The 24,704-nt window shown below is 40.3% G+C and overlaps 1 protein-coding gene across 1 annotated transcript; it reads right to left on the bottom strand.

Annotated features, from left to right (window-relative positions):
* Positions 1-6,640: 6,640 nt before the first annotated feature.
* On the bottom strand, positions 6,641-23,551 carry wdr43 (WD repeat domain 43). Its single transcript, XM_034135245.1, has 18 exons — positions 23,155-23,551; positions 22,190-22,321; positions 21,427-21,548; positions 18,190-18,310; positions 16,045-16,163; positions 15,805-15,907; positions 14,347-14,411; positions 13,750-13,909; positions 13,562-13,648; positions 13,309-13,425; positions 12,384-12,533; positions 11,976-12,062; positions 11,764-11,795; positions 11,493-11,556; positions 10,729-10,842; positions 9,501-9,570; positions 7,708-7,769; positions 6,641-7,585 (listed from the first exon to the last, which is right to left on the bottom strand). Exons 1-18 carry the CDS (start codon positions 23,359-23,361, stop codon positions 7,436-7,438), a joined length of 1,962 nt encoding a protein of 653 aa, XP_033991136.1. The 5' UTR covers positions 23,362-23,551; the 3' UTR covers positions 6,641-7,435.
* Between the last annotated feature and the right edge of the window lie 1,153 nt (positions 23,552-24,704).

Here is a 24,704-nt window from a genome sequence, read left to right as displayed (position 1 = left end):
AAACTGGAATTATTCGCAAAAAGGAATCCATTTGTAGAGAAGTCTATACGAAAATGACCCTACTTTTCACCTAATATATTACTACCCGCATTACATGCATTGTCTTAATGGCTGGTTGCAAGTGTTTTTCCTTACAGCATTAGACTTTGGCTACATCGCACACAGCTGCCTTTTCAATGGTTAGCAATAACCAAGGTCAAAGTTTACATCATTCAAATCTAGAGCGCAGCATTTGGTGGAAAGGGATACTCACGCAAAAGCTTGCCGTTCGGCCATCGCCTACCGGATTGAAGAAAAACAATGACACAACACAATGAACAGGTAACCCTGAAGTGGTGTGAAACTCTAATGGCGCATTTCCACTACAGCGCGGAGCTCGCTTTAAGCGTGCCGTGTCGTGCCGTGCCCGTTTTTGGTTGCGCTTCCACTAGGCCTAGTTACGGCCCGGCCCGGCCCGGGGCCACTTTTTCACCTCTTTTCTGGCCCGACAAAATTGTGGTTCTATCGGGGCCAACAAACAGGGCTGAGTCGGGCTGAGTATGCTAAACTAGAGAGAGGAGCGCTGGCAAGGGGGCTACAACTACAACAAGATGGACATATTTGACCGTGATTTAATTGTAATACACGTTTCAAAATGATGCCGAAGTAACAACATACTGATACCGGTTAGTAAAAACCATGAATTAATGCTTTGTCAAGTCTGCAGACAGACGGCAGGCGAAAAACCTTTTAAAATGCGTGTTTTTCTAGATGGAGATTGGCTAAGCTAACGCAGTATATGCTCCGACCGTCCACACTCACAACAACGGCCTATACAGACATAAATAAAGCAGCGACTGTATTCACCATGACACAGGCAGTCTGTGGTTTATACTTGTTTAACTTTTGTCTAGTTTCTGAACATATATAAGGAGCTGTGAGCTCTGAGTGCTAACAGCTAACGGCTGTGTTGTGTTTCTGGAGTTCTCATTGAAGATGACGTCACGGCTCCGCCTACACTGCGTTACTATAGTAACTACCCCAGTTCCTAAACTGTAATGGAAGCGCAGCATGAAGTGAGTCGGCCCTGTTAAGGCCCAACGCGGCCAAGCCGTACCGAGCCGTAACCGAGCGTGGCCGAGGCCGACCGTGTAGTGGAAATGCGCCATAAGTGAGTGGTTCCCAGCCTGTGGGCCTTGCAAGTGGTCCGCCAAATAAAAAAATGTTTAATTGAAATGTTTAATTTTTTTATTTTGTACAGGCTAAAGACACAAACATGGACACAACAATAACATATAGGAGATGACATTCCCATCTCAGACAAAAACAAAACAAAAACAGAAGAAATAAAGATACAGTCAGTAGGATCACTTCAACATTTCACAAACAAAAATAGGTTGACAACCAAATACCACCAAAAACACAACATGTCAAGCATATTTATTGTTCCTTTAATCCCACTCTTCGTTAGAGCTCATTATTTCCCATTTACTGGCGTGTTGAGCCACCCTTTAATTTTCAAAAGAAATTGTATTTTTAATCTACTCTTCAAACACCTTAAATTAAGATTACTCCTTTTAAAAATATGTATTTTAGCCAGAAGAATAGTTGTATTTATTATTTGCCGAGAAATAATTTGCAAAACACGATTTGTGTGGAAACATTTTATTTTAACCTCTTTTCCTTTATCTTTCTTGATCCTCCTTAGCAACGGTCATTACAGTCCTTGACAGCGGTCTGTTCTACTGGATTTACAACGTGTCACATGTTCTGAATTGACCAATCAGAACATTATTTAGCCTCCGTATTGTTTATGGTTGAATGTGGGCCCTGAGTTGAAAAAGGTTGGGAACCGCTGCTCTAAGCCAATGTTCAATGCATCAAATGGTCCTTGTAACAAAACAATACCAAAAGCAGTTGTGTATGAGTAAAGACGTGATGGCAAAAAATGTAATAAAAGATTGTATAACTTTGTTCTTCTGAGTCATAAATAGAAAAATGATACACATTGTGGATTGGATCAGAAACAGGTTTGGTAGAAGCACATCAACTGATTGTTATTTGAGGTCCCCTTGCAGTTGAATCCATCCATGTGATCTGAATTATCAACCACCATCATCACAGTGCAATTTATTTGAAGGATAGAGAGCATTGTCTCTGCCACACATTTTCAAAATCAAAGTTTAAAAATATTTATATTCATCCATTCAGTTTGGTTTCTTTTAATATACTCAAACTTTCTATCCTTTTCTAAATGTTTTCTAATATATTAGTCTTACTCTTTATTGCCATACCTGCATGCAATGTATCAGCTCAAGTGTAAGAATAACCATCTGTTGCTTTGTTCAAAGGTTCCTGGATTTAACTCATCCAGATTGTTTGGAATTATACTGTTTTTACTTTCTATACATACCCTCAGTTTCAGGTCAAGATGTCCCGCTCTGTAACACTGAGGTAAAATGTGATGACAAATCGTGCCTGCTTTAAAACATTGCACTGTTGAAAGGTTTGTACTATTATAGTCGCGCATTTAATTATGCATGCCGTTCATTATGCATTCACACTCATAAATGCATTATTCAATGTGCAAAAAGTCTGGTGTTGTTTAAAACAATTACTTTAGTGGAACACTGACATTTTATACAAGAGTTCATGAATGGTTAATCACGGATCCTGGTGACTCCGGGCAAACAGTCAGATCATTTGGAGAAAAGCGACATTCTTTTGCTTCCCTCGGCTGAACTTGTCTAACCTCAGTTTAACCCGGGAGCCCTGTTAATGAGCCAACATCTCTTCTCTCTATCTACAGTTATACAGGCCAGGAGGTGGTCAATAGCATGACAGGGTAACGTCTCTCTTGGGTGCTTTAATCAATACATTGTAAAGCTCCCCTCATCTTAGAGACCCCCGGGGTGTGTCCAAGGTCAAAGAAAATGTGGCAACTACCCAGTAAATCTGTCAAGTGCCATGGTGATTTGCACCAAGATGAAATGCCATCTTATCCAAATTAGGCTTGACAAATGTCAGTGAGGGGTTTACGGATGCAGGAAGACTCTAGGTGAAATTGACCAGTGGGTTGTATCAGAAATACGTTGAGTCAAAGTGAAGATAATCTCTGCATAGGAACGCAGAATTTATGTGCAACAAGACATGATTTTAGTATTCGAAGCAACCTGTTTTGTGGTCTGACTGAGAAGTATTGATCACGTTCGAGCAGGTTTTGGTGGTATGCAGCTAAACTGCCCATGTTGAGAGCAGAAAAGTAAAAACGCATTGGCCGGAACGTATTATCGGAAACCCATCGTATTTTGTTTGATGAAGATCTAGCTTTATAATTTGCGCCAAATTAGCTTGTAAATGGATGACAACAATACTTTTATATCGAAGCATTCATGTTTTCGTAGTCCTACACGTCATGTTTGTGCAAGCTATATGCTAGTATGCTGCTAAACAGCCAATATCGAGAAGAGGAAGTGCACATTTGCAATGGTTTTTAATAGCGCCATGTTAGCTAAAGCTAGCTACTGGCTACTTGTGAAAATCTGGTAGTAGACTTTGCCTCTCAACTCCACTAATCAAAACTCTAGTTGCTAACAGCACTCTGAACAATGAGTGTACAGAAAAATAAACTAAACCTGTATATCTGCTAGCTACACCGGAAAACCCCAAAATATTAGCCGTTGCGCCCAGAGGCTTATCATCGTTAAACTGATAACTGATCAGTTAAGAAAACTCACTGATACATACAATGTGCCGTGTTTGTACTCACGTCAAGCAATGATATGTCATGTAATTAGTAATGTGAATGATCTTGGTAGGTGCTAAAAAATATTTAACAAGAAGTAACATAGGGATGCAACATTTAGGAAATGTTCAAGGCAAGAACAGTCCAAAGTAATTTATGGGGAATTATTCATTATTATCATTGCTGACACCGTGGGTAAATGTCTGTCCATTTTGAACAAGACCTACTCCTTTGTGTAATTGCCAACCTTTTTCAATTAAACTGAATTTAATAGAAAAAACCCTGATTTCCCTGTATTTCTGTCTCTGCTATTGTTGGGTAATTGTCTGTCCATATTGAACAAGACCTACTCCTTTGTGTAATTGTCAACCTTTCTTTATTAAACTGAATTTAATGGAAATAACCCTGATTTACCTGGTTTCCTGTCTCTGCTATTGTTAGAAGTGAGTAGATAATTATTAACTGAACACTCCACTAGAGTAGCAAGAACTTATGCCTCCATCATGGATGATGCTGTGTGCACTAGAAAGCCTGGATGTGAGCAGCAGAGAAACAGCTATTTTCTATTTAAATCAAAGCTCAGTCATACATGCCCTTCACTCATGTCAAAGATTGCTTTCTGAGTAAACAAGTGCTACTTAAACCGAAAAGATGTCCAAGACATTAGTGCACTTTCCCGTATTCTGTGTATCACTCATGTCCTTTGATGGTTGGTATGCAGCCCAGGCTCCTCAAGAGAAGAACTAGGATCAGCAGGTGAGTGCATGATGGATAGCCGTCCTACACTGTATACAATGGACAGAACAGGAGAGGCACTTTGCTTGGCATGCGGAGCTTCCCACCTGTCTTGTCAAGCTTAATCACAAAGTGGTGCTGCAGGACTGAAAAATGTCCTCTTCCCCTATACCAGGCATAAATTCACTCAATTTTCCAAATTACATTCTGATATTGTACAGACAGGTACGTTAACAAGAACTTACGAGGTCAAATTATAAGGCAGACGTGAACACAAACAAAGTCAACTACAACAAAAAAATGATTTGAAGTTACCCTTACATTAAGAAAAGTATTCTTCATTACTTTATTGGTAAGTGTACTCAATTTATTGTTTAATAATGAAACGAGGAGTTGTATTTATGTGCATTTCCAGTACGGAAATCTGAACGTTGGATAAAGACATGTTTTGTTGAGATTTTAGAGTCAAAGGTTTTTCCAGAGGTAATTTTGGATACCTCTTTTTATCACCCCATAAATCTGAAAATAACGTCAGAAGCCTTTGCAAAATAAAAATCAATTCCAGCCATGTCTTCAGGACTAAATGTTCCATAACTCAGGCTATGAATGATATAGGCTGAACAAACCACCCAGTGACAACCTTCAGAAAATAGATGTAAAACCGGGGAATTTGGTCTCAGTGCTACTGATGTGTAGATGTCTCCTTATGAGGAAACCAGCCTCTACAGGTATGTATTGTACAATTCCATACATTCTACAAGACACCAGAGGAATAGCAAAAATATAACTAATAGACCACTATAAAACTTCCCCAGTTTATTACTTACATCAAGACAATCATTTTGTTACATATTATTTGAACTAGGAATTTAATTCTAACTTTTGGTCATTTTTGGAGAAATCTACAGCCACACGAAAACAAAGTGTAGTAAATGAAACCCCTCAAAGTGTATTCTGGATGTTCTCTTTTCACTAGTCTGAAAGAAGACAAGTTGTTAAAGCAAAATAGCCCGTCTCAAAATGTACCATTACATAAAAAGCAATGTGTTTGCCTGTAGAGTCTCATCTTAAACCCCTGTATGTAATACTGCTTGTTATCTACTCCCACCAATAATAGACTTTTTTCAAAGCAGACATTTTGACTCGTCATAGCAGCAGGAGACCGATTCCTAAATAAAGCTGGGCTAGGACTACTTCCCCTATTATCACTTCTTACATGATGCCCCAATTTAAAGAGCAATGTTAACACAGCAGTGCTGATTACACTGAGCTTTTACTGACGCTCATTTGAAGTCATTTACTTGGGCAATTGTAGTTCCCAAACTGTTTCTTTTGGGGTTTACAAAGAAAATACTTCAATGGAAGACAGATTGTTCCCAACTGAGGCAAGTCTTATGTTCTTGCTGCATGTTTACAGCTCAGGAAAAATTGTTATTGAAATCTTATGTGAGTCCTAGCAAGCTTGGACAATATACTGTGAGACAATATAAAGGTATCAACCATTAATCCCTGTAATTTACTGGGTACCATTAGGCGCATGTACATTATTTGATTTTAACGTCAATGCAATATTTGACTGGATGAGCCAAAAACATTCTCCAGTAGTTTATAAATTGACTATTCGGAAAATATACTGCCACAAAATATATCAATACTACAATAAAATAAAATTCCACTAGATATGTGTATCCACATCACCTACTGCATATGAATAAAAGCATGCAATTGCACTTGGTTATTCCTACAATTTAACAGGCAGACTGAATTACTTTTAAAAGGGCCCTATTCTGCTCATTTTCAGGTTCTTATTTGCATTTTGTGTCTATACTGTGACATGTCTTCATGCTTTAATGTTCAAAAAGCTCTTTATTTTTATCACCCTGTCTGAAACCAGAGCGCAGCCTGCTCTGATTGGTTAGCTGACCGGCTGTTGTGATTGGTCAACTGCCATTAGGTTTCCCACCCCTTAGCCTATCACTCTAGCCAATATAAGCCCGAGTGTGATGTCACTAGATTCCAATCGAGAGTTAAACCTTTGCAGACCATTTAAATGCAAAAACCTATACAACACACTGGAGAAAGTTAAAACCACAAAAAATCTGAATAGAGCCTTTCGGTAGATTATTTTACCTCTCACTGAAGCCACCCCACCTTCATCAGACAGAGCGAGCCGTTTGAAAACCCATTTATTCATCTATTTATTTTCACACGTTCACATTTTCTTTTACCGTCACTGACTAAAGGTCCAGGGCAGTGGACATGCAGGTATCATACGCACAAACATAACATTTAAAACAAGATGCTGAAACAAATCCGGAAATAAAAAAATAAACAAGAGACTTTACAGGAGTTCATTTAATCCCAAGCATTTCTGGGGAGGGGGTTAAGTGTAGAGGGAAGAGCTCGTACAAACACTTCACTGTACATACAGATTTACATTGTGTGGGGACATGATGTAGCAGTCTTCTGTACAACAAACAGCCTGCATCCCAGCTGCACCCTGCGCAGTGTTCGAGTCAGTAAGGCGGGTTCCAGAGTTCTTAGAATCAACACATCAGTCTTTTCTACTGTAAAGCTGCTCATACAATATACTCTAATAACTATTTAATACATAACATAAAATTTGGAATGCAGTTTAGGCAAAATGGAACGCCGGCAAATCATATTTTCCGTCTCTATGAACGCTAAGGTGTCAGAGCTGGGATGCAGACTGAGGGAACTTTCATCAATTATCATTCTGCAGAATGTTTCTGCTGCATCTGTTCCTCTGATGAAAAGACAGGGAGGTGGAAGGGGGGAAGGGGGGATGGGGGGTCTGGGCCACCCACGTTTCAATACCACGTGTCCCTTGATTTTTTTTTTGTAAAACCACATTTGGTTCAGATAATAAAATCAAAAGCGAAGAAAATAAAATGAAAGTATATATATAACGCTTTCAGGTCCGTTTGTGTATGATCGTGTTTCTTGTTCCGCGCCTCACTCCTCTTCGCTCTCGTTCCCGTGCTCCATGTCTTCCTCTCCGTTCTCTTTGGAGTCTCTCCTGATGTCGGGGTCGCCCTCTTCCTCGTCCTTGTCCACTTGTTCCTCCTCCATCTTCTCCTCCAGCACCTCGTCCTCTTCCCAGTTCTGAGAAGGACCACAACAAATGAATCTTAGTGCTCATTTTAAAATGCACAGCCTGATAACTGTCTGCAGTTTGGGTGTGAACATTAACAGTCTTTATAGACACTAAGATCTGAGTGACTTACATCAGAGTCCTCGTCATCACGAAGAGCTTCGTCACCAGAGGCCTCATCCTCGTCAGATGATTCTGAAAAGAAACAAATCCATTTGCTGTAAAACTGTATCCACTCCATCAAGGCTGGTACAACCTCAACATGAGAAAGCAAAAAGCCTTATGTGCTTTCACTTGTATAAAAATATCATGCGAGAGATGGCAGATATTTGCATTTCTATACAATAACGGGGACACCAATTCTGATACCACAATTACTCTGAATTTGCAGAAATACATAAAAAATACTTTAAAAAAAAAAGCGTCTGAAGCCTACACCGTACAACTCAATGAGAAGATGTTGAGTACCAACAGTCAGTGGTTGTGTGTGACTCTTGTTATACATCATAATTCAGTCTTGCATGTTATTTTTCAGGATAAGAAACGTTTGATAGCATTAAATTGTCGTTTATTCAATGAAATTGTTTAATAATAAATATACAAAAGATTTTAGTTTATGCATGAAAGAGGACATGGAGAATAAAGCTGAACACTACATAATGAACAGAGACCGCTCGCTTATGTGAACACTCGGAGCAGTTGAGATTTTTGTCTTCTTTTTTTCCCCTTAGAAATGACATCAAGCAGGCTAATTGACAATTCAAGATGCATTTCACCAACATAACATGTACAGACTTTCATTTCAAAGTCAAGTGGCAGGACTACAATAGGGATGAAACATGTCAACCGTAGAGCCTTTTCCTTTATCGTAAGATACCCATCAACTTAATGAGATTTGGAGTAAAGAAGAAGAAGTGTTGCAGCATGCTCCTTAAACATCAAATTCAAGACTTTCCAGGCGCTGTTCCGTCAAATTGAAAGGACCAAGCACGGCATAGCTTGACACACTGAGAATTTTCATAATGAGTAGCAAGGCTTTACGAGCGCTCGCAGACAATTAGTTTCTCTGTAACATGTCCAATTTCCTATCTGGGAGCCCCATTACCTGAGAGGCCTAAATCTAATCCTGTATTCTGACAGACGTTTCCGCAGCTACTCTAATTGTTCCGGCTCATGCCGCAGTATGGCACACCAGTGTGAGACTCATGCTACCTACACATGCAACAACCTGTACTATTAGAGCGCATTAAGTGTTGTTTGCACCTGAATTTAAATCACACTCATTGACTGCCTATACTGACAACTCCCTGTCAGATTCCCTCACTGGACCCGCGATAAGCCCAGCAGCAGCCTCATGTTCATCAGCTCCCTTCATGAACTTTTTTGTTGTTGAAACCTTTACATCCTGGCCCGCTGACAGGAGTATTGGACCTCAAAGCGCAGCTTAATTATTTAATGAAAGCCAATTTTCGACGTGGTCCATAAAGCATCTTATACAGTGCGGTAATGAGAAATGAGAGTGAACAGAGCGGGGCCTTGTTGTTCCGCTCAAGGGGGGGGGGGGGGGGATCGGAACGCTGCCGGTCAGGTTGCCAGGCAACAGGAGTCATGTTGGCGTGCGGTGCATCAGCAAGAGCGACTGGCCAACGTCTGCTTCATAACACTGATTCAGTTACAAAATGATACACGCCAAAGATAATCATAAAACTAAGTGTGCCATCATTTTGACCTGTTGCTCTGCATCAACTTTTAAGTAGTCACTTTGCATCTGAAAGCCACTCTTAAATTAGATGATCCTTTCATTTCAGTCACACTGAAGCATCACTGATTCATTGACTGAGGCTTAAGGAAGGTTTTAAAGAACAAAGGCTGCTGGGAACACAAGTCAAGAGTGAAGAGAACAAGGGACACAACAGAAACACTCACCTTCTTCATACACCAGCTTAGCCGTGTGGTCAACCTCTATCACGGTGTTGCTGCTGTCACTTGTCGCCACCTAGTGGTAAAAGGGAAGATTTCCATTAGAGATTCAAAGAATTGTAGACTTTTTTTACTCATCAGCACTAGTGCAAAATGCACTTTGTTTTCAAGATGTGTTAGAATGCACCTTTACCCAGCACTGCAGTTTTCTGTAGCTCAGTGTATATTATGGAATTGGACAGTGACAATATACATCCAAATGTCCTTGAATTCATTGTGTGTTTCTAAGGAAGCATGACTTTCCACCTGCCTTCTCAACAAGGTCAGACGCTGTCAACTATGCATTATGCAAACTGATAATAATCCCTGTAGTTTCTCGTCTTTGTAAAATCCACAGGTGCATTTTGGTTGTGATGCAAATGTAAGGGGCATAGAAAAATAATCTCTGTCCACTTTCATAAACAGATTGTTCTGAACAACTTTTAGCACAAGGCTACAGAATCAACTTTGCATTTTCAAAACTATTGTCCTTGTGGGACTGAGGCACCGGAATGCTGGGGTGGAAGCACAAGTCTTAACTCGAGGTTAGAAATAAATACCTCGAGTCAGTTATATATCGAAATAAACCTTGTGCAAAGGGTCGATAGAAAGTCCAATAATATGCTTAGATTTTGTAACATTTGCCAAGCTTTGTTAGTCGAACTTTATCAGGGTTCCTGCAGGTTTCACAAACTCAAATTTAACCTGTTCAGCCCGGACATTTCCCCCAAAAACACATTTAGACGCGATCGCAACACAAAAATGATAGGATTTGAAAGGTACTTCTAAGACCTTCTAAATCATATTTAAGACCTTTCTTATTTTTTTGATCATATTTAAGACCTTTTTAAGGCCTTAAATTCTGGTTATCAAATGTAAGACTTTTTAAGACCCCACGGGAACCCTGTTTTTACATGGGACCCTGTTCATTTCCCCTAAGGGGAGGAAGGAGAAGGTGCTTTGATTAGTCGGCACTCAATCGTTATTGGACGAGGTCTAAATGGTTTGATCAGGGGTCTCTAACAGATCCATCAGACTGGAGTTGAGTTCTGATACTGGGAACTACGTTATCATCGAGAAGGGAATCAAAGCCTTCCATACCTCTGAATTCACACCTTAAACATCCCAGAGTCATTTAAAAGCACTCGGAAAACTCAAAGAAACGGCCGTTGTTTCTGTAATTGTCGACACCTACCTGTGTCATGAGGAGATAGAGTTTCCCGTGCAGCTTGGTCAGCTTGTGGAACATCTTCACTCTGCTCTCGATCATGTGATAAAGCACTCCCAGCTGGGTAACCAGGTCTGGCAGCTGTTGGGATAACAGATGGATCAGTCAAGAGTTAAAAACATTTCGGCAGCAAAGAAAACTCAAACAACAACCGTGTGATGATGTGTCGAGCTCAACTCCTACATCAAACTTTTAAAGGGAGTCACATTATGCAGTGTTCAGGTGGGGGAAAGTGTGTTATGTATTGAACGTCGACGGGAGGTGGGCGCTAGTGGAGCACGCGCGTGGAACTCGCGCCGGAAGTTGTGGCACAATTCCGTTGTACACACCGACGTTAACAGCAGCCCCGTCTGTGCGCACGGCGACCGGCTCTGTCGTCCAGTGATCGAAGCGCCTTCTGAAAATGCTTCACAAGTCCGCCGGTACGCAAATGCGCTTAGTGAGACAAGTGCCGGTACGCATTTCAGATGTTTGCCGCGCATGCGTACCAGTTATGTGCAACCCTGGTTATAATAAACGTTTGTTAGCCAAGGAGCTCATTTTCTGCTATATTCCAATGTCCAATACAAATATTCGATTGGCTTTTTGTCGAGGGAGCCCTTGCAATGCTAATTCCTGGGTTGTTTTTCAAAGGTATGCATCCCTGCACCAAAGAAAACGCAACAATCTGGGGTCTGGTGGCTGCACATAAGCATTACAGACATAATGTGATGCTGGGAAAGCGGACTCACCGATGCCAGGTATGATGTGTGGTGCATGAGCACAGCCTTGAGCCACCGCACCATTAGAACGGCCCTGTAGGAAGGAACACATTCATAAGCTGTCAAGTGGAGCCCAGAACTGCATGATTGTGTATATCCACAGGATGGGGCTCATTGTTTTTTATGTTTTTAATGGATAAGTTAAAAAGCAGCAGCACAAACAGCGAGGTGTGCATTGGTCAAACACTGTCAACTGAAACCAATTAAATGCTGACAGTTGATCTGTCAGGCGCCAACTTACGTGAAAGGGTGCCCTTGGAGCCTCTTTGTGAGCTACAGGAGAGGAGATAAAGAGCCGATTATAAAAACTGCAGTAAATCATAGCAGAGAGTTAACAGCTTCACTTAACAAATGTTGACGGGGACAGAAGATCTGGGCAGGTTAAGGCTGAAGACAGGATAAAAAAGCCTTGGCATGTGTCAAAAAGGAATGTGAAAGAAAATTAAACCTCACCTCCTCCACCAAGGGTAAAACAGCAGGGAGGGGTAACCGAGCAACCGTTTTCTTGATCACCATCTCTTTACGAGTCTGTAAAACTTTCTGTGGTAGAGGAAAGAAGATTTGACACATTTAAAGTAAAGGCTTGTGTTTGAACGGAGATGAGCTGAACATCCAGGAAATTGTAGAAGCTTGTACAAGTTCGAACTCTGAATACTAAACAATCAGCCTTGGTGTAAAAATATCTATTTGTGATCGAGTTAAACAAATTCCAAATTGAAATCATCTTTGTGTTGGTGGTACAGAAGGTCTCTATAACTTTCTGAAAGGCAAACGAGGACAAATATGTGGGGAAAAACAACATAAGGCATTCACTTTGGTATTTCCATTTCTCAAAACCCGCGTTTGACTTCAGACTCTTACATTTAGGATGTTGGTGTCATTGCTCTCCAGGCCCTGCACCAGCAGCACTGCAAAGTTGTCTGTCTGTAGAGAGGCCGTCCCTTTAGGAGCCCCCTTCTCGCTGGGGACTGTAGACAGATCGATCTCACCTAGTCGCTCTACTGTTGAAATCTGTAGGAGAACAGATATATTAGATTAACAGGAATCTCAACACACGCTTAATGTATTGACTTTCCCAGGTTTAACACAACACTAGTTGAAAGCATGCAGAAATAAAATACTATGCTTAGGATGAATGAGTGAGTTGTTACTAAGTGGTAGTGCTTTGCGATCATGATTACCGATATGTTAAGGCTATGATGTATGTCTCGATATTTTCTCCTAAATATAATGGCTTGATTTAACCCGTAATTTTGTGTAATAGTTCCGACATGATTTTTTTGTTAAAATAATGAGTATAGAGGGATCACAGCCCATGTTTGACTTTCATTTTGAAATTCCACATAATAATATCCTGATACTGTCCGAGTGAGACTTTATTTGCTATCATTTTGAAGAAAACTAAAACAAGTCAGAAATGAACATGTTCAAGATGTGAAAAAGAGTGAACCAATGAAGACATATTGTGCCCAAGAACACTGATGTTACAGTTAAAACAGTGCCCCTTTGATCACATATTAAGACATATTTTACTAAAGGGTTTCTATAATGGAAACCCTGGAGCATTTTGGTTGAAAAATTGTGTTTCAGGTTCAAACCCCACTGCATGTCGTTGTGTCCCTGGTCAAGACGCTTCACCCCAAATTGCTCCTGTGGGGATTGTCCACAGTATCGAGTATCTAAGTCGCTTTGGATAAAAGCGTCTAACATGTAATGTGTTTATTTGTTTGGAGGCAGAGCCATAAAGCCAGCAGAGTGAGAAAGGTGCACTGAATACTGGACCCACCTCTTTGGTGTCCGTGTCTTTTTTCCTCTTCTCTGATGTTCCTTTGACTGGGGCCTGGTGGCCAGGGAGCCCTGGCACCAGCACTTTGCTCTTGTTGTTGACAATAGGGGTCTTCACCTGGAACACAAAACAGAATCTCAGCTTTTCATCTTCAGTCACAGGGTTGAAAATAGACCATTAAAAGGTCTGGAGATCATGCCCAGGTTAGCTTGGTCTTCTTGACTCATAATGAAAAGGAAGACTTGATTGTTACCTTGGATACGCTGGTTTCCATGGTAAGGGACAAGCTGGTCTGAACATCCCGGGTCAAACAGATGTGTCTCTCTGCGGTGTTGATCTCCTGGGAGGGCAAAGCATAGCAGGTAAGCAGACAGTTCGGCCGACCAACATTTCTAGGAAGATACCAAAGATGATTTAAAACAAAGTCTCCTGTGTACTCGCCACTCTCTCCATCACCGGCTGCAGGTGGTTCCCGTAGGCCAGCTGCACGGACAGTTTGTCGGCGGTCAGGGCGGCAGCCAGCAGTGGGATTGGCACAGGTGAGTCCTTTGTGTCCGACATCTGAACCGAACACGAGGGCGACAGCGGCTTCTTACAGGGACTGTGGGGACAGACGTTTAACAGGCCTTGAGTGCAGCTAGTATACGATGTTGATTACAATCTGTTAAATTACATTTTGTATTCAACACATATTTAGAAGTAGAGAGAAGTAAATGCTTCCTGATCTGACTCATGTTGGCAGCGCAATGTCCCTGATCAGCCATTAGGGAGCAAACGCACCCAATGTGAGCAAGTGAAGATATTACTTAAAGAGGTTGTGCTGTGCATCAAACATATACAGGTTTAAAGCGTTTGACTGCGCCAGCTTGCTTTGTTTAAATGTTTGGTTTATAGTATGGACAGAAAAAAAGTTGGTACGAGTAGAATGCAAAATGTCTTAGAAAGGTAATTGCTTTCCTAGGGGCTTGAATGGTTCATACTGTTACCTTGCGCTGCCATATGCTGCCTAGTTCTGTATACAGTGCTTTAAGGGCTTACCCATTTAAAAAGTGCTCAAACAGATGCAGCTGCCCATCCTTACACACCACTGCCAGCCTCACCGCCTGTGTAGAACAAATAACAAACACATTTGGATAAAGTAAATAGGTTGCTTAACAGGCCATAAATGTGTCTGTATAGCTCCAACATAATTACACCACAGGGAGGAACACTTTAGCAGAGCTTGAAGCAAGAGCATAAATCTCAAGCTCTTTTCAAATAAATGTAATGGCTACAATCCTAGTCTACATGTAGCGCAGCGTTAGTTTTGGCAGCTGTTATATATATGTGACCTGCTGCATCGAAATCAGTCGCATTGACCAGAAGACACATTTTGAGTTGTATACACTGTTGGAAAGAGGACATTCATAGCTTTCTAATGATATCAGGATTGTTGTTGTACTCCAAATATTAAGCAATATGTCACATTATATAATGACTGTCACCGAGTCATCATTTTGAGAAAAAGGCCTTCAAAGTTTCCTCTTCTCTGGAATCCATCGATCTGATTGATTATTAGTGGAGCAAATGATCAAAATAGTACAGAGGGAAGATATTTCCGTTTGGATTACTGGTCTGGGGGAAGCTCGCGAGTGTGAGTGTGTATACGTGTGTGTGTTTGTGTATTTTTGCGTTTGTGTGTATTGTGTTTGTTTCCCGGGGAAAACACTCACGAGAAACACCGGCTGTTGTTATGCTTGCTGTGACGTTAAGTTACTCCGTTCTCGCTTGTAAATATGCCGTTACAAGCTTCAAAGTTGTATTTATCATCTAAATTTGCCGAAACAAGTTTAATATTCTGAAAGCCAAGACTTTGTTTAATTGAAATCAGATGAAAACAAACTGTAACGGACCCTGCCGTGTTATCTATGATTACTGTACGCCTTACATTCATAATTTCAGCCGGAGGGAGGGGGAGCTGCGCTACGGAACAGCAGAGCGTGAGTGAGAGCTGTCATCTTCCCTTTACAAGCTTCACAAATGTATTTATCGTGTGATTTTGGAAATAAAAGTTTCATATTCTGAAAGCCAAGACTTTGTTTATTTAAAATCAAACAAAACACCCGAAAAACTATTTTTTTACGCAAATCCACGTTTATTTCGAAATGAGCCGTTGCGACTTCCGACTGATTTCGATAGAGCGGGTCACATATAGCCTTATTCTTTAGAAGGCCATGCTTATTAGTTTTAGTCAAATTGTATTATTCAGATTTAGTTGACAACTCTAGTCCAGTTTTAATTGTAGGACTAAACTTTTTTTTTTACTTTAGTTCCAATGTTTTCTCCCTTAAGTGTAAAATGTGTATTTTTTGTCATCAGAACATACTGAACATATTAGTCAATACCAATTATGTTTCTTAATTGCCAATTTCCAGACTTTATCCTGTCGTCTCATACAAGGCTTCTTTTCAGAATACATTTTTCCAAATGAATTAAATGTTATTTGTCCACTCTGACCTCTTCCTTGTTGTTGGACTGGACGAGGTCGATGTGTTGCGGCTCGTCCGTCAGTGTGAAGGAAACCACTGAGTTCTTGTCCTTTCCATCTTGCCGTACTTGCCTGTAATGAGACAACTTCCGGTAAGTTCGAGGAAATACACACTGCAAAAGCAGACCACGGCAATATATTTCAAAAGATGTCAGGTGAAACTGAAGAGAAAATGAAAATAGGTCTCTGGGTTTTCTTTGAGCACTCACCAAACACTGAGCAGCCGTTCGTGTGCAGCACCGGACAGGAAGTAGAGACCGTTGCTGTCTGGAGGTCGTGTGGTGGCAAAACGTAGGGTCGTCACCGCAGAGGAGTGGCCTGTGAACTTCTGCAGAGGGAGCAATGACAGAGCAGGACATTTTAATCACCCCTGCTGAAAATATCAGACCCAAGTTACACTGGTTTATAATTAGTGATTTAGGATTACACATTTCTAAAGATTTACACAACAAAATGGCCGATCACAATGTCCTTCTGTTTTTATTTCCATCTCCGCTGCTATTGCACTGAAACTGTACTTTGAACACTTCAAATATATTATTGACATTTTAAACTGTATACCCCGGTTATCTAGGCTCTTTGTTTTGTTTAAATGTATACCCCGTTTATCTAGGCCCTTTTTGTTTTATGTATACATGTCACACTGTGGGACTGCGGGAAACGATATTTCTGGATGTACAACACATGTAGAATTTTTGACAATAAAGCTGACTTTGACTTAGTGCAGGGGAAACAAAAGTATATTTAGTTTTAAAATGATGATGTGCCTTTAACCTGTTCCACTCTGAGCCTGTTTTTCAGGTCTCAGGCTCGAAAATGACATTCCCAGAACAAATGACCATATCTTCCCTTCTAAAAGGGTTAAATTAATAATCTTTTCTCAAAGTAATGATAAACCTGTGAGTTGGATGTAGAAGTGTCAGAATCAATATAAATGTTTTTTATTTTAAAGAAAATTCAGATTTTACATAGTAAAAAACTGTAAATTATAGTGTCCGTCCAAAAATTATTTTTTACAGATAGTGAAAACTACCCTTGGATGATGGGTTAGTAGACTAAAAGCTTTAGGAATCCAAAGTACAACATATAATAAGTACCCTGTATCAAGATTGATGCAAAACAAGTGAAATTTGACCTTTTTAGAGAGATTTAGCCAAAAACTGGGCCATCTGGGGTCATTTGGGTGGATTTGACCTATCTCTGGCCCCCCTTGCTCGATCTGGTTGGTTGACATACCCTTGTGACCGTTAGAGCCAATAGAATCGAAGGAGGATACTCACATAGACACACATTGTAAAGAAAAAATGTTGCTGCTTCGCGTGTGGAAAGCGAAACTAAACTGGAGGAATGTCTCCTTCTGGAGTTTGGAAACTAAAACGCAGTTGTATTGCTTATGGATTATCAGAAATAATTTCAAAGAAGGCACAGACACATAGGATGAACCTATGGATTAACTGCAGCATCGTTTTTTTATCGTTTTAATGCCATTGAAGACCACTTTTGACCAAGGTGAGCCATATTTACATGTTTAGCTTCTTGGCTCCACATGTGATGATGTACGCTTTCGTTGATAGCGTCGCGAATGTTTATCACTGAGTGTTGAGGTGGGCACCGTTAGATTCAGTGTCTCCAGGACACCAAAAAATAGTGTTTGGTTGTGCATCTAGGATAAGTAATAAGGGAGTTCTGAGTGAGTTTATGTGCCTTTGTCGGTCCCGTTTTTTCGATCGAGGCTAATTCAGAGGCTGAGTGCTAGCATTGTGGGGGTTTTTTGAAAAAAAAAATTAAAAAGATCAGTTAGCTGAGTTTCTTCCCGTTACATGGATATAACACATTCATAGTTTTATTCAATATTAAGATTCCTTAGACGTTGTTTCCTGCAAATGACGCGTTTATCCGCCCGGTACCGGGGGGAAGGCGTGAAACAGGTTAAGCCCATCACACTAACTTTGAATAAGCACATTTTTCCAAAGCCTTTTGAGGCACTTAAACAATTACCTACTCAAGATTTTAAGTGCCAACAGCCAGTAGAATGTTCTCATTGTCCCTAATAATCCGTTATTTCCAGTGTTTAAAAAAATAATAATAATACATTTAATGGCATATAATTGCCATTCACTACAAGAAATTGTTAAATAAATACACAGAAATAACTTGGATTAGGCTAGACATTTATAAAGGTAAGGAAAATAAAGATGAACAGATACCATGGATTCCTATTTATAACCATATTGTTTTACTTTAACTACATTAGGTCTGGATTTTTCAACTGTAAGAGTAACTTCTGAAAGCCCATAATATTTGAGCCTAGTCGAATAAATCAATAACTATGAAGTAGATCAGCTGGCACTCACCCTGTAAATCTCCTTGGTGTCCAAGTCCCACATCTTGATGATCTGACCTGCTGACAGCAGCAGTTTTCCATCAGGGCTCACGCTCAAACTGGTCACTGCTGCACGGTCCGCCTTCCACTTGCTGAGTAAACAAATAAAGACACCATGAGTACTCTTGGTGCCTGTGTTTATATTTAGTCTAACAGCATCTTTAAGGGATTCCATTTCTTTTAATCAACATCATTTTCCAACGCGCACCAGCAGCACCTGTTTTGAACTCCAGTATCCTCCATTGAGTTTTGTAATCTGTGTTTTTCTTTTTTATATCAAGGTGAATGGACTGAAATTGTACAGCTGTATTCAACAGCATACAATTTACTACTGCACTCCACCTGATCGCAGAAAGAAATGTGGGCTGTAGTGAGGATTCATGGTGACATTACGGCTCGTGATTTTACCTGGGCTGCCACTAAATCACAGAGAAAAGGTGTTTATGATGAAATACAGTGATAAACGCATGATGGTGGGGCCTTCAATGTTACGGCTTGTTGGTGTATTTCAGTGTTTGTGAGTAAATTGTCAGTTCATTAGATCAAGTGTTTTGTCCTGTTTGAATGCACTGCCTTGAATCAGGATAAAAGTAAAACAATGTCATTACAATTATAATGCTTTTTTACTAGAAAGTATGTGTTTTTTGGGGAGGGGGGACTAGAAGTTAGTCTCAAAGAGAACTAAAGATTCTGGACTCTGCCCCTTTGATTTCTGCCATTTTTGATCACCACTACAAAACATACACTGGAAGATAAAAAGGGAAGGTCCGCTGCTAAGTAAAGTGTGACACCTAGTGGTAAAATAAGGTATACTGGTCCCGGTCCAACACTAGTCCTGGCCCAAAAGAAGTCCATGACAGGGACCATAAAACATTCTGCATCATGACGGACGGAAGGGATGGAGTTCTGGCCTCTTCTGATTTGGCCAGCACATATTTATACTTGTGATTGAACAAACACCTTTCCTCTTTGACAAAATAAGAGTGTCATGTTTAACCATCACACATCTTTACCGGTTAACCGTTTCACTTAAACAAAATCTGACAAAATGGAAATAGATTGTCCACCCTAGAGGTTTAGCCTGAGCTAAAGTTGTTGCTAACCTCCGGGTTAACCCCCGTCACTTTAATCAGCAACGGGCAGGCAGGACAGAGAAACTTCACCCAGTCCTCGCGGCCAAACTAATAGATGAGATAGAGTCTTAACTTTACTGGGAAAGTGCATGTGAGAACAATGCATGCAGCATTATGGCTGCTTAGTCCTCTGGTTAAGTGAACCAGGGACATGTTTGGAAAATAAACTCCAGCTGGCAGTTAACTATGGATTTAACCTGATTTGGGTGTTGGTACAGTTTCTCCACTATTATAATTAGGGATGCTCCGATCGGGAATTTTGGGGCCGATCACCGAAATCAGTATCGGCCAATACCGATGGCCGATCCGATGGGTGGGGGCTAAGGGGATCTTCCATTTAAAAGTGATGTTTAAAACTCAGTTAATGGGACTCGTTTTTATATTGCTTCAGTTTATAATCGTAACGGATCGAAAAGTTCTGATTAATTTTTCAATACATGATGCGATTCCACAAACAACAACCAACATAATTATTACATTCAAATGAAGTACATTATTCAAGTTTACATTAACTTTGGATAATAACACGGGAGAAATGAAGCGCTCTCTTTTCCTCTCTCTCTCTCTATCTATTCCAGAAGAATAAACATATTTATAACTAGTTTAGCTTGTTCCAGAGGTAGATAAAATAGCTACGTGTGTTAGGTCTAACTCTTGTGTGTTTCGCTCCGCTCACCGGTCCGTCACAGCGAGCAGAGCTGCAAGATTTCTGCTTCACACACACGTTGCATATCGCTATTTTACTGTCTTTTTCGGAAAATACTGCCAGACCGGTGAAGCCATTTTGGCGAGCTTGTTTTGCCGCGCACAGAGAAAAGTGTCATGTATTTTACGTCATGTGATCGGCCCTCCTGATCGGCCTTTATAGAGAGCACCGATCGATCGGCCGAGAGTGAATATCGGCCGATACTGATCTGAGCAAGTATATTGATCACAGCATTATAATTGGTCTGATTAATCTCATATGATGGATCAATCATGTTGTATACAATACTGTTACTGTATTTAATGCAGCATATTGGGTTGAATACAATTAGTTGCAGGGTTTTACAAGAGAGCAAGGGGTGGATAAGCAGTTCAATCATTCACAGTGGAGTTGGAAGACAGAAATAAATGGTTTTGTTTTTAGCGGACTGCGACTTTTGGTAACAGTTTGGTTACAATGACAAATGTCACCAGCAGCAGGTCATGTCATCCGTCAAAAATTGATGTTAATTCTATAAACAGTCAAAGGGAAAGTTGGCTGTTGTCTGGTTCCTGTCCTCTCAGTGAGCCTGTGTCTGTACTGGTCAAAGATAACGTGAGCTTGAAAAGACGAGCTCTGTAATACAAGCTAATAGCTGTGATCAGACTGGGTTTTTATAGTAATAAGACCAGCAGAAGAGGCTCTGAAAAAATTACAATACAAATCTAAAAGAGGCATAAGATGACGCGTGTTCCTGGAAGCATTATCCTTAATAACAACAGAGAGCACATCCAGACACTTTCAGAGGTGATTCATTCCTATTCCCCATTTCATCTGGCATTGCGGCTCTCTGTATGCGATACGTCAGCCTCCACTTCAGAAAAGACAGTTAAATAAGACACCATTGTGGTTCGTGTATAAACTATGAAGTGGGCAAAATAAAGGGGAAATGTAACAAGATAACATTTTCCATGTTATTCAATTAAGTATTTGTTATTTTTCCAGAATGTAAAATGTACAGGAGACAAAAAAGAAGAAGTTGCAATTAGTAAGATAGGGACACCATTTCGGTATTAAACATTACAAAAATAAACTTACACTAGCAACATAATTTGTTTCACCCTTTTTAATTTTGTAGCACTTTGAGTTTTGTTTACGCAAATGAAAAGTGCGCTTATAAATAAAAAATATTATTATTATTATAATTTGAAGAGGTTAAAGTGTTGAAATAAGTATGCATTTGCTCGTTTCTGCCAATTCAAATTGAGTTAAATAATCATGTAAATGGATGATTACAGCCTTCAGGTTAGTTGCAAAATCACACAAATGGCTTTCGTTAATTAAAGGCTTTTTCTTATTCCTATAATCTTCTTATAAACCAAATACTGACCTTCTTGCCTTGCCCGTCTGCAGGTCCCACTCTACAATGTTAGTATCATCTGAGCCGCTGTATAATAAACCGTCTTCAGGGTGCCACTGGACACAGTTCACTCCCCCACTGTGGCCTCCATCCTGCAAGGGACAGAAAAAACAGTAGTTACTAGTTGTTAACAAGGTATCCTATTCTTTAAAACTAAACACAAATAAAAGGAATAAATATAGCTTACATAAACCTGAATAGTTATGGAAAATAAATTTTCTCTAACTCCTTCTGTATCCCTAGTAACATTTGCAAAATTCATATTCTCCAAAGGAAAGCCAAACTAGGTCAAACTAAGCAACATTGCTCAAATTCTAGTGAACAATAAATAAAAGCTGTTAAATAAAGAAATGTCCCCGGCCAGTGATTGGTTTTTGCGCAAATATTTTTCAACATGCTGGACAGGTCACCAATAAAAATGCAGTAACATAATCTTGATAAATAGAATTATGTTAACTTAATTGATCAAAGCCGATTAGCTTTAAAACAGATCCCTAGCAGTCATTGGCACTGCATTAGAGTCTCCTTGGCTCTGATTTGTTGTTTTTCAGTCAACACAGCTTTAACAGAACTATATTTTGATACAAAAAAATACTTCTTAGATTTAAAAGGTCCTTCACATGCCACAACAACATTTTGGCAATAAAATACACTTTTGTACTTGGAAAAGTAGGGGGGAAAACATAGGGAGTAGTTTACAGGCCATGATACAGGTTTTTGAAGTCTCACTCACCAGTGTACAGTGCAGTGCTCCCTTTGCTGTACTGTAGATAAGCACACTGCCTGCTGCTGTGCCCATTGCCAACAGGTCTGCCTTCTCCTCCTGCACTGCCTCCGATTTCCTCTTCTTCCTCTGAGGTCCCTCCTGAAAACACAGCATATTAGTCATGTAACTACCTAAACATCAATCAAAACATTTTGTATTATAAAAAGATAGTGCATGCTTGGATCACTTGGTTGCAATTAATTCACTTGCATTTAAATCTCAGTCTGTTACATCAATAACTGTTTTGATATTATACCAAAAATGCATTGAAAGCTGATAAAAGCAAATACTGCTAGTGCTATCAAATAAGGTTACTCAACAACCTACTGAGAGTAGTAGAAATAATTAGAGTAAAACATCCTGGACACAATAAACATATTCCATGTATTATTAAAAGCATAATTACTTGGCACACAAATTATTAGTCATAAACTATACACATATACTTTTGTGAAACGGTTTATAAATTGCCACAGAGGCAAAACTTTGTGAACCTCTCCACTCAGAAGTGTCATGGTGGCACACGCTACTGAGCTTTGGTGGGCTAATGCTAACTTCAATAACGAGTTTATTTGCAGTACTAACAGGTCTATATATGCTTAGAAAAATAATTGGTACGAGTAATGGAGCTGCTTTAAGTATTACTAAGAGTTAGTTCGCACTGAAATCAAAAATAAAGACATTGTCCTTCTTTTCTTCACTACCATGTGGGACTAACATGTGCGTCCTGCGCAGCTGTTGGAAGCTAGCTAACTGCAAACGTGGCTACGCTATATGTGTGTCAGAAAAATGAATGCGTCTGCGTTAACACATAGGCGAAGGTTCAAAGCTTTCTGTGAGAATTATTTTTTTTAAAGTGACACTTTTCCCCGTCTTATTGCGTGCACTTTTACAGGAAAGTAGCATAGGCAGCTTGCTTGGGCCTCACGTACCTTGACTGTCCGGCATGGTCCCCAGGCTATGCAGATACAGGTGGCACTCAAATGGGCTGAAGGCACGTATTCTTGGTGAAGTGTTTTGCTATCTGTGTTCCAAATGCGAAGCCTGCCATCCTGGGCACACAACGCTAAGTATTGTCGTGATTTAGGTGAAAATACGCAGGGTAACTGCAGCGAAGAGCTACCTACATCGGCCGCCATTTCTGAGCCGCTGCTTGCGTCTGCGTGCGTGGATTACACAGACCCCACGTGTGGACTGCTACGCACATGCGCGTTAGCACGTCAGAAGGACCGCCCCTCCCATTGGCTGCTGCCAGACAACAAGCAGGACTCATGCTGCCTTCAAGTCCTCCTCGTATAATAGATGGTCTGAAGTTCTTAGATTTTGAAGAACTATAAAACAAAGGGTATTATACATTAGAGTCTGGAAATGATGCCTTCTCTGCATATTTGGTTTCTATATACGCCGGGATCCGGAGTCATGGCTGATCGTGTTGCTGTGGTGTGTGCTTCATAATAAGGACACACTTTTTGCCCGTTTGCGGGTTCACTCCCTAAAACTGGGCAGTTTCATGAATAAGCCAACGTTGCTGTTCTGTGGCTCCATTAGGTTATTATGACAGACACGAAATGACATTGAGGTTGCGTTCGAATACTCCAAAAAAACAGCTCCTAAGTTCTAACCCTATCGTCTATTCCTTGACCTCGGAGTGAAACGTCATGGGGTTAAGGGATAGTGGATAGGAGAATTCAAAAGGATTTAGGAGAAGAGACTGCGGTACTTTAGAGAATCCGACTGCACTTTCACTATCCGACGTGTTTATGATGCGCCAGCGGACGTCATAAATGTGCGTCTGCTGCTGTGGGGAAACTATGGAAACTACAGTTTTCTATACAGCGGACTACAACATGGATGTTTAATAAGAACGAGGGACTACTGTAAACTCATCTAGAGACTCTGCACCGTGCTCTGATGCTGTTGTTTTATGCTTTATGAACGGGGACAACAGAGAAACATATTCTTCATGACCAAAGTTGGAATTGAAATAAAAAAGGAAAGTGAAACTTATGCTCGTCACCCTCTCCCTCCGGTCCACATTAATACAAATGATCCCAATACGTATGATTGTATGAAAAGATCTTAAAATCAATACAAATGTATTTATTATAACGGTTAGTCCTTAACATCTATCACTGTGTATATCACCATTCAAACATCTTTTAAAAGTTGAACAAACCCCACACAGCTCAGTAAAGACTGTGAAATGTTGACTTTATTTGATCATTTCAGTAAAAACTAACGTTCATATTTCTCTTTTTAATTATAATACTGATGAACGTTCAAAACAAAGCACTTTGGCAACTTACCACATACGTTTTAAAATGCTTAATAAGCACCGTAACTTTCATGATATCATTTCTCGTTCATAATCGGTTGTTTCCGTGAACGGCCGACTGTTGTGTGACGGCAAATGCTGCGGCCGCAAGGCATTGTGGGGCAGCATTTTCTCCTCTCCTTTCGGTTAGGGAGGTCCAGTGGTTAC

Source organism: Trematomus bernacchii, unplaced genomic scaffold, assembly GCF_902827165.1.
Source record: "Trematomus bernacchii unplaced genomic scaffold, fTreBer1.1, whole genome shotgun sequence".
NCBI classification, from domain to species: domain Eukaryota; kingdom Metazoa; phylum Chordata; class Actinopteri; order Perciformes; family Nototheniidae; genus Trematomus; species Trematomus bernacchii.
Note: the sequence above shows the minus strand (reverse complement) of the source record. Positions and strands in the feature narration are given on the sequence as shown.

Bases quoted from the DNA above. Each gene is read 5' to 3' on its own strand.
- wdr43 (XM_034135245.1), bottom strand. From the start codon at position 23,361: ATGGCGGCCGATGTAGGTAGCTCTTCGCTGCAGTTACCCTGCGTATTT. The intron at 12,063-12,383 runs GTAAGAGTCTGA...CCTCTACCACAG, and splicing joins ATGACACCAACATCCTAAAT to AAAGTTTTACAGACTCGTAA. The intron at 9,571-10,728 runs GTAGGTGTCGAC...TTTTACCACTAG, and splicing joins TCTATCTCCTCATGACACAG to GTGGCGACAAGTGACAGCAG.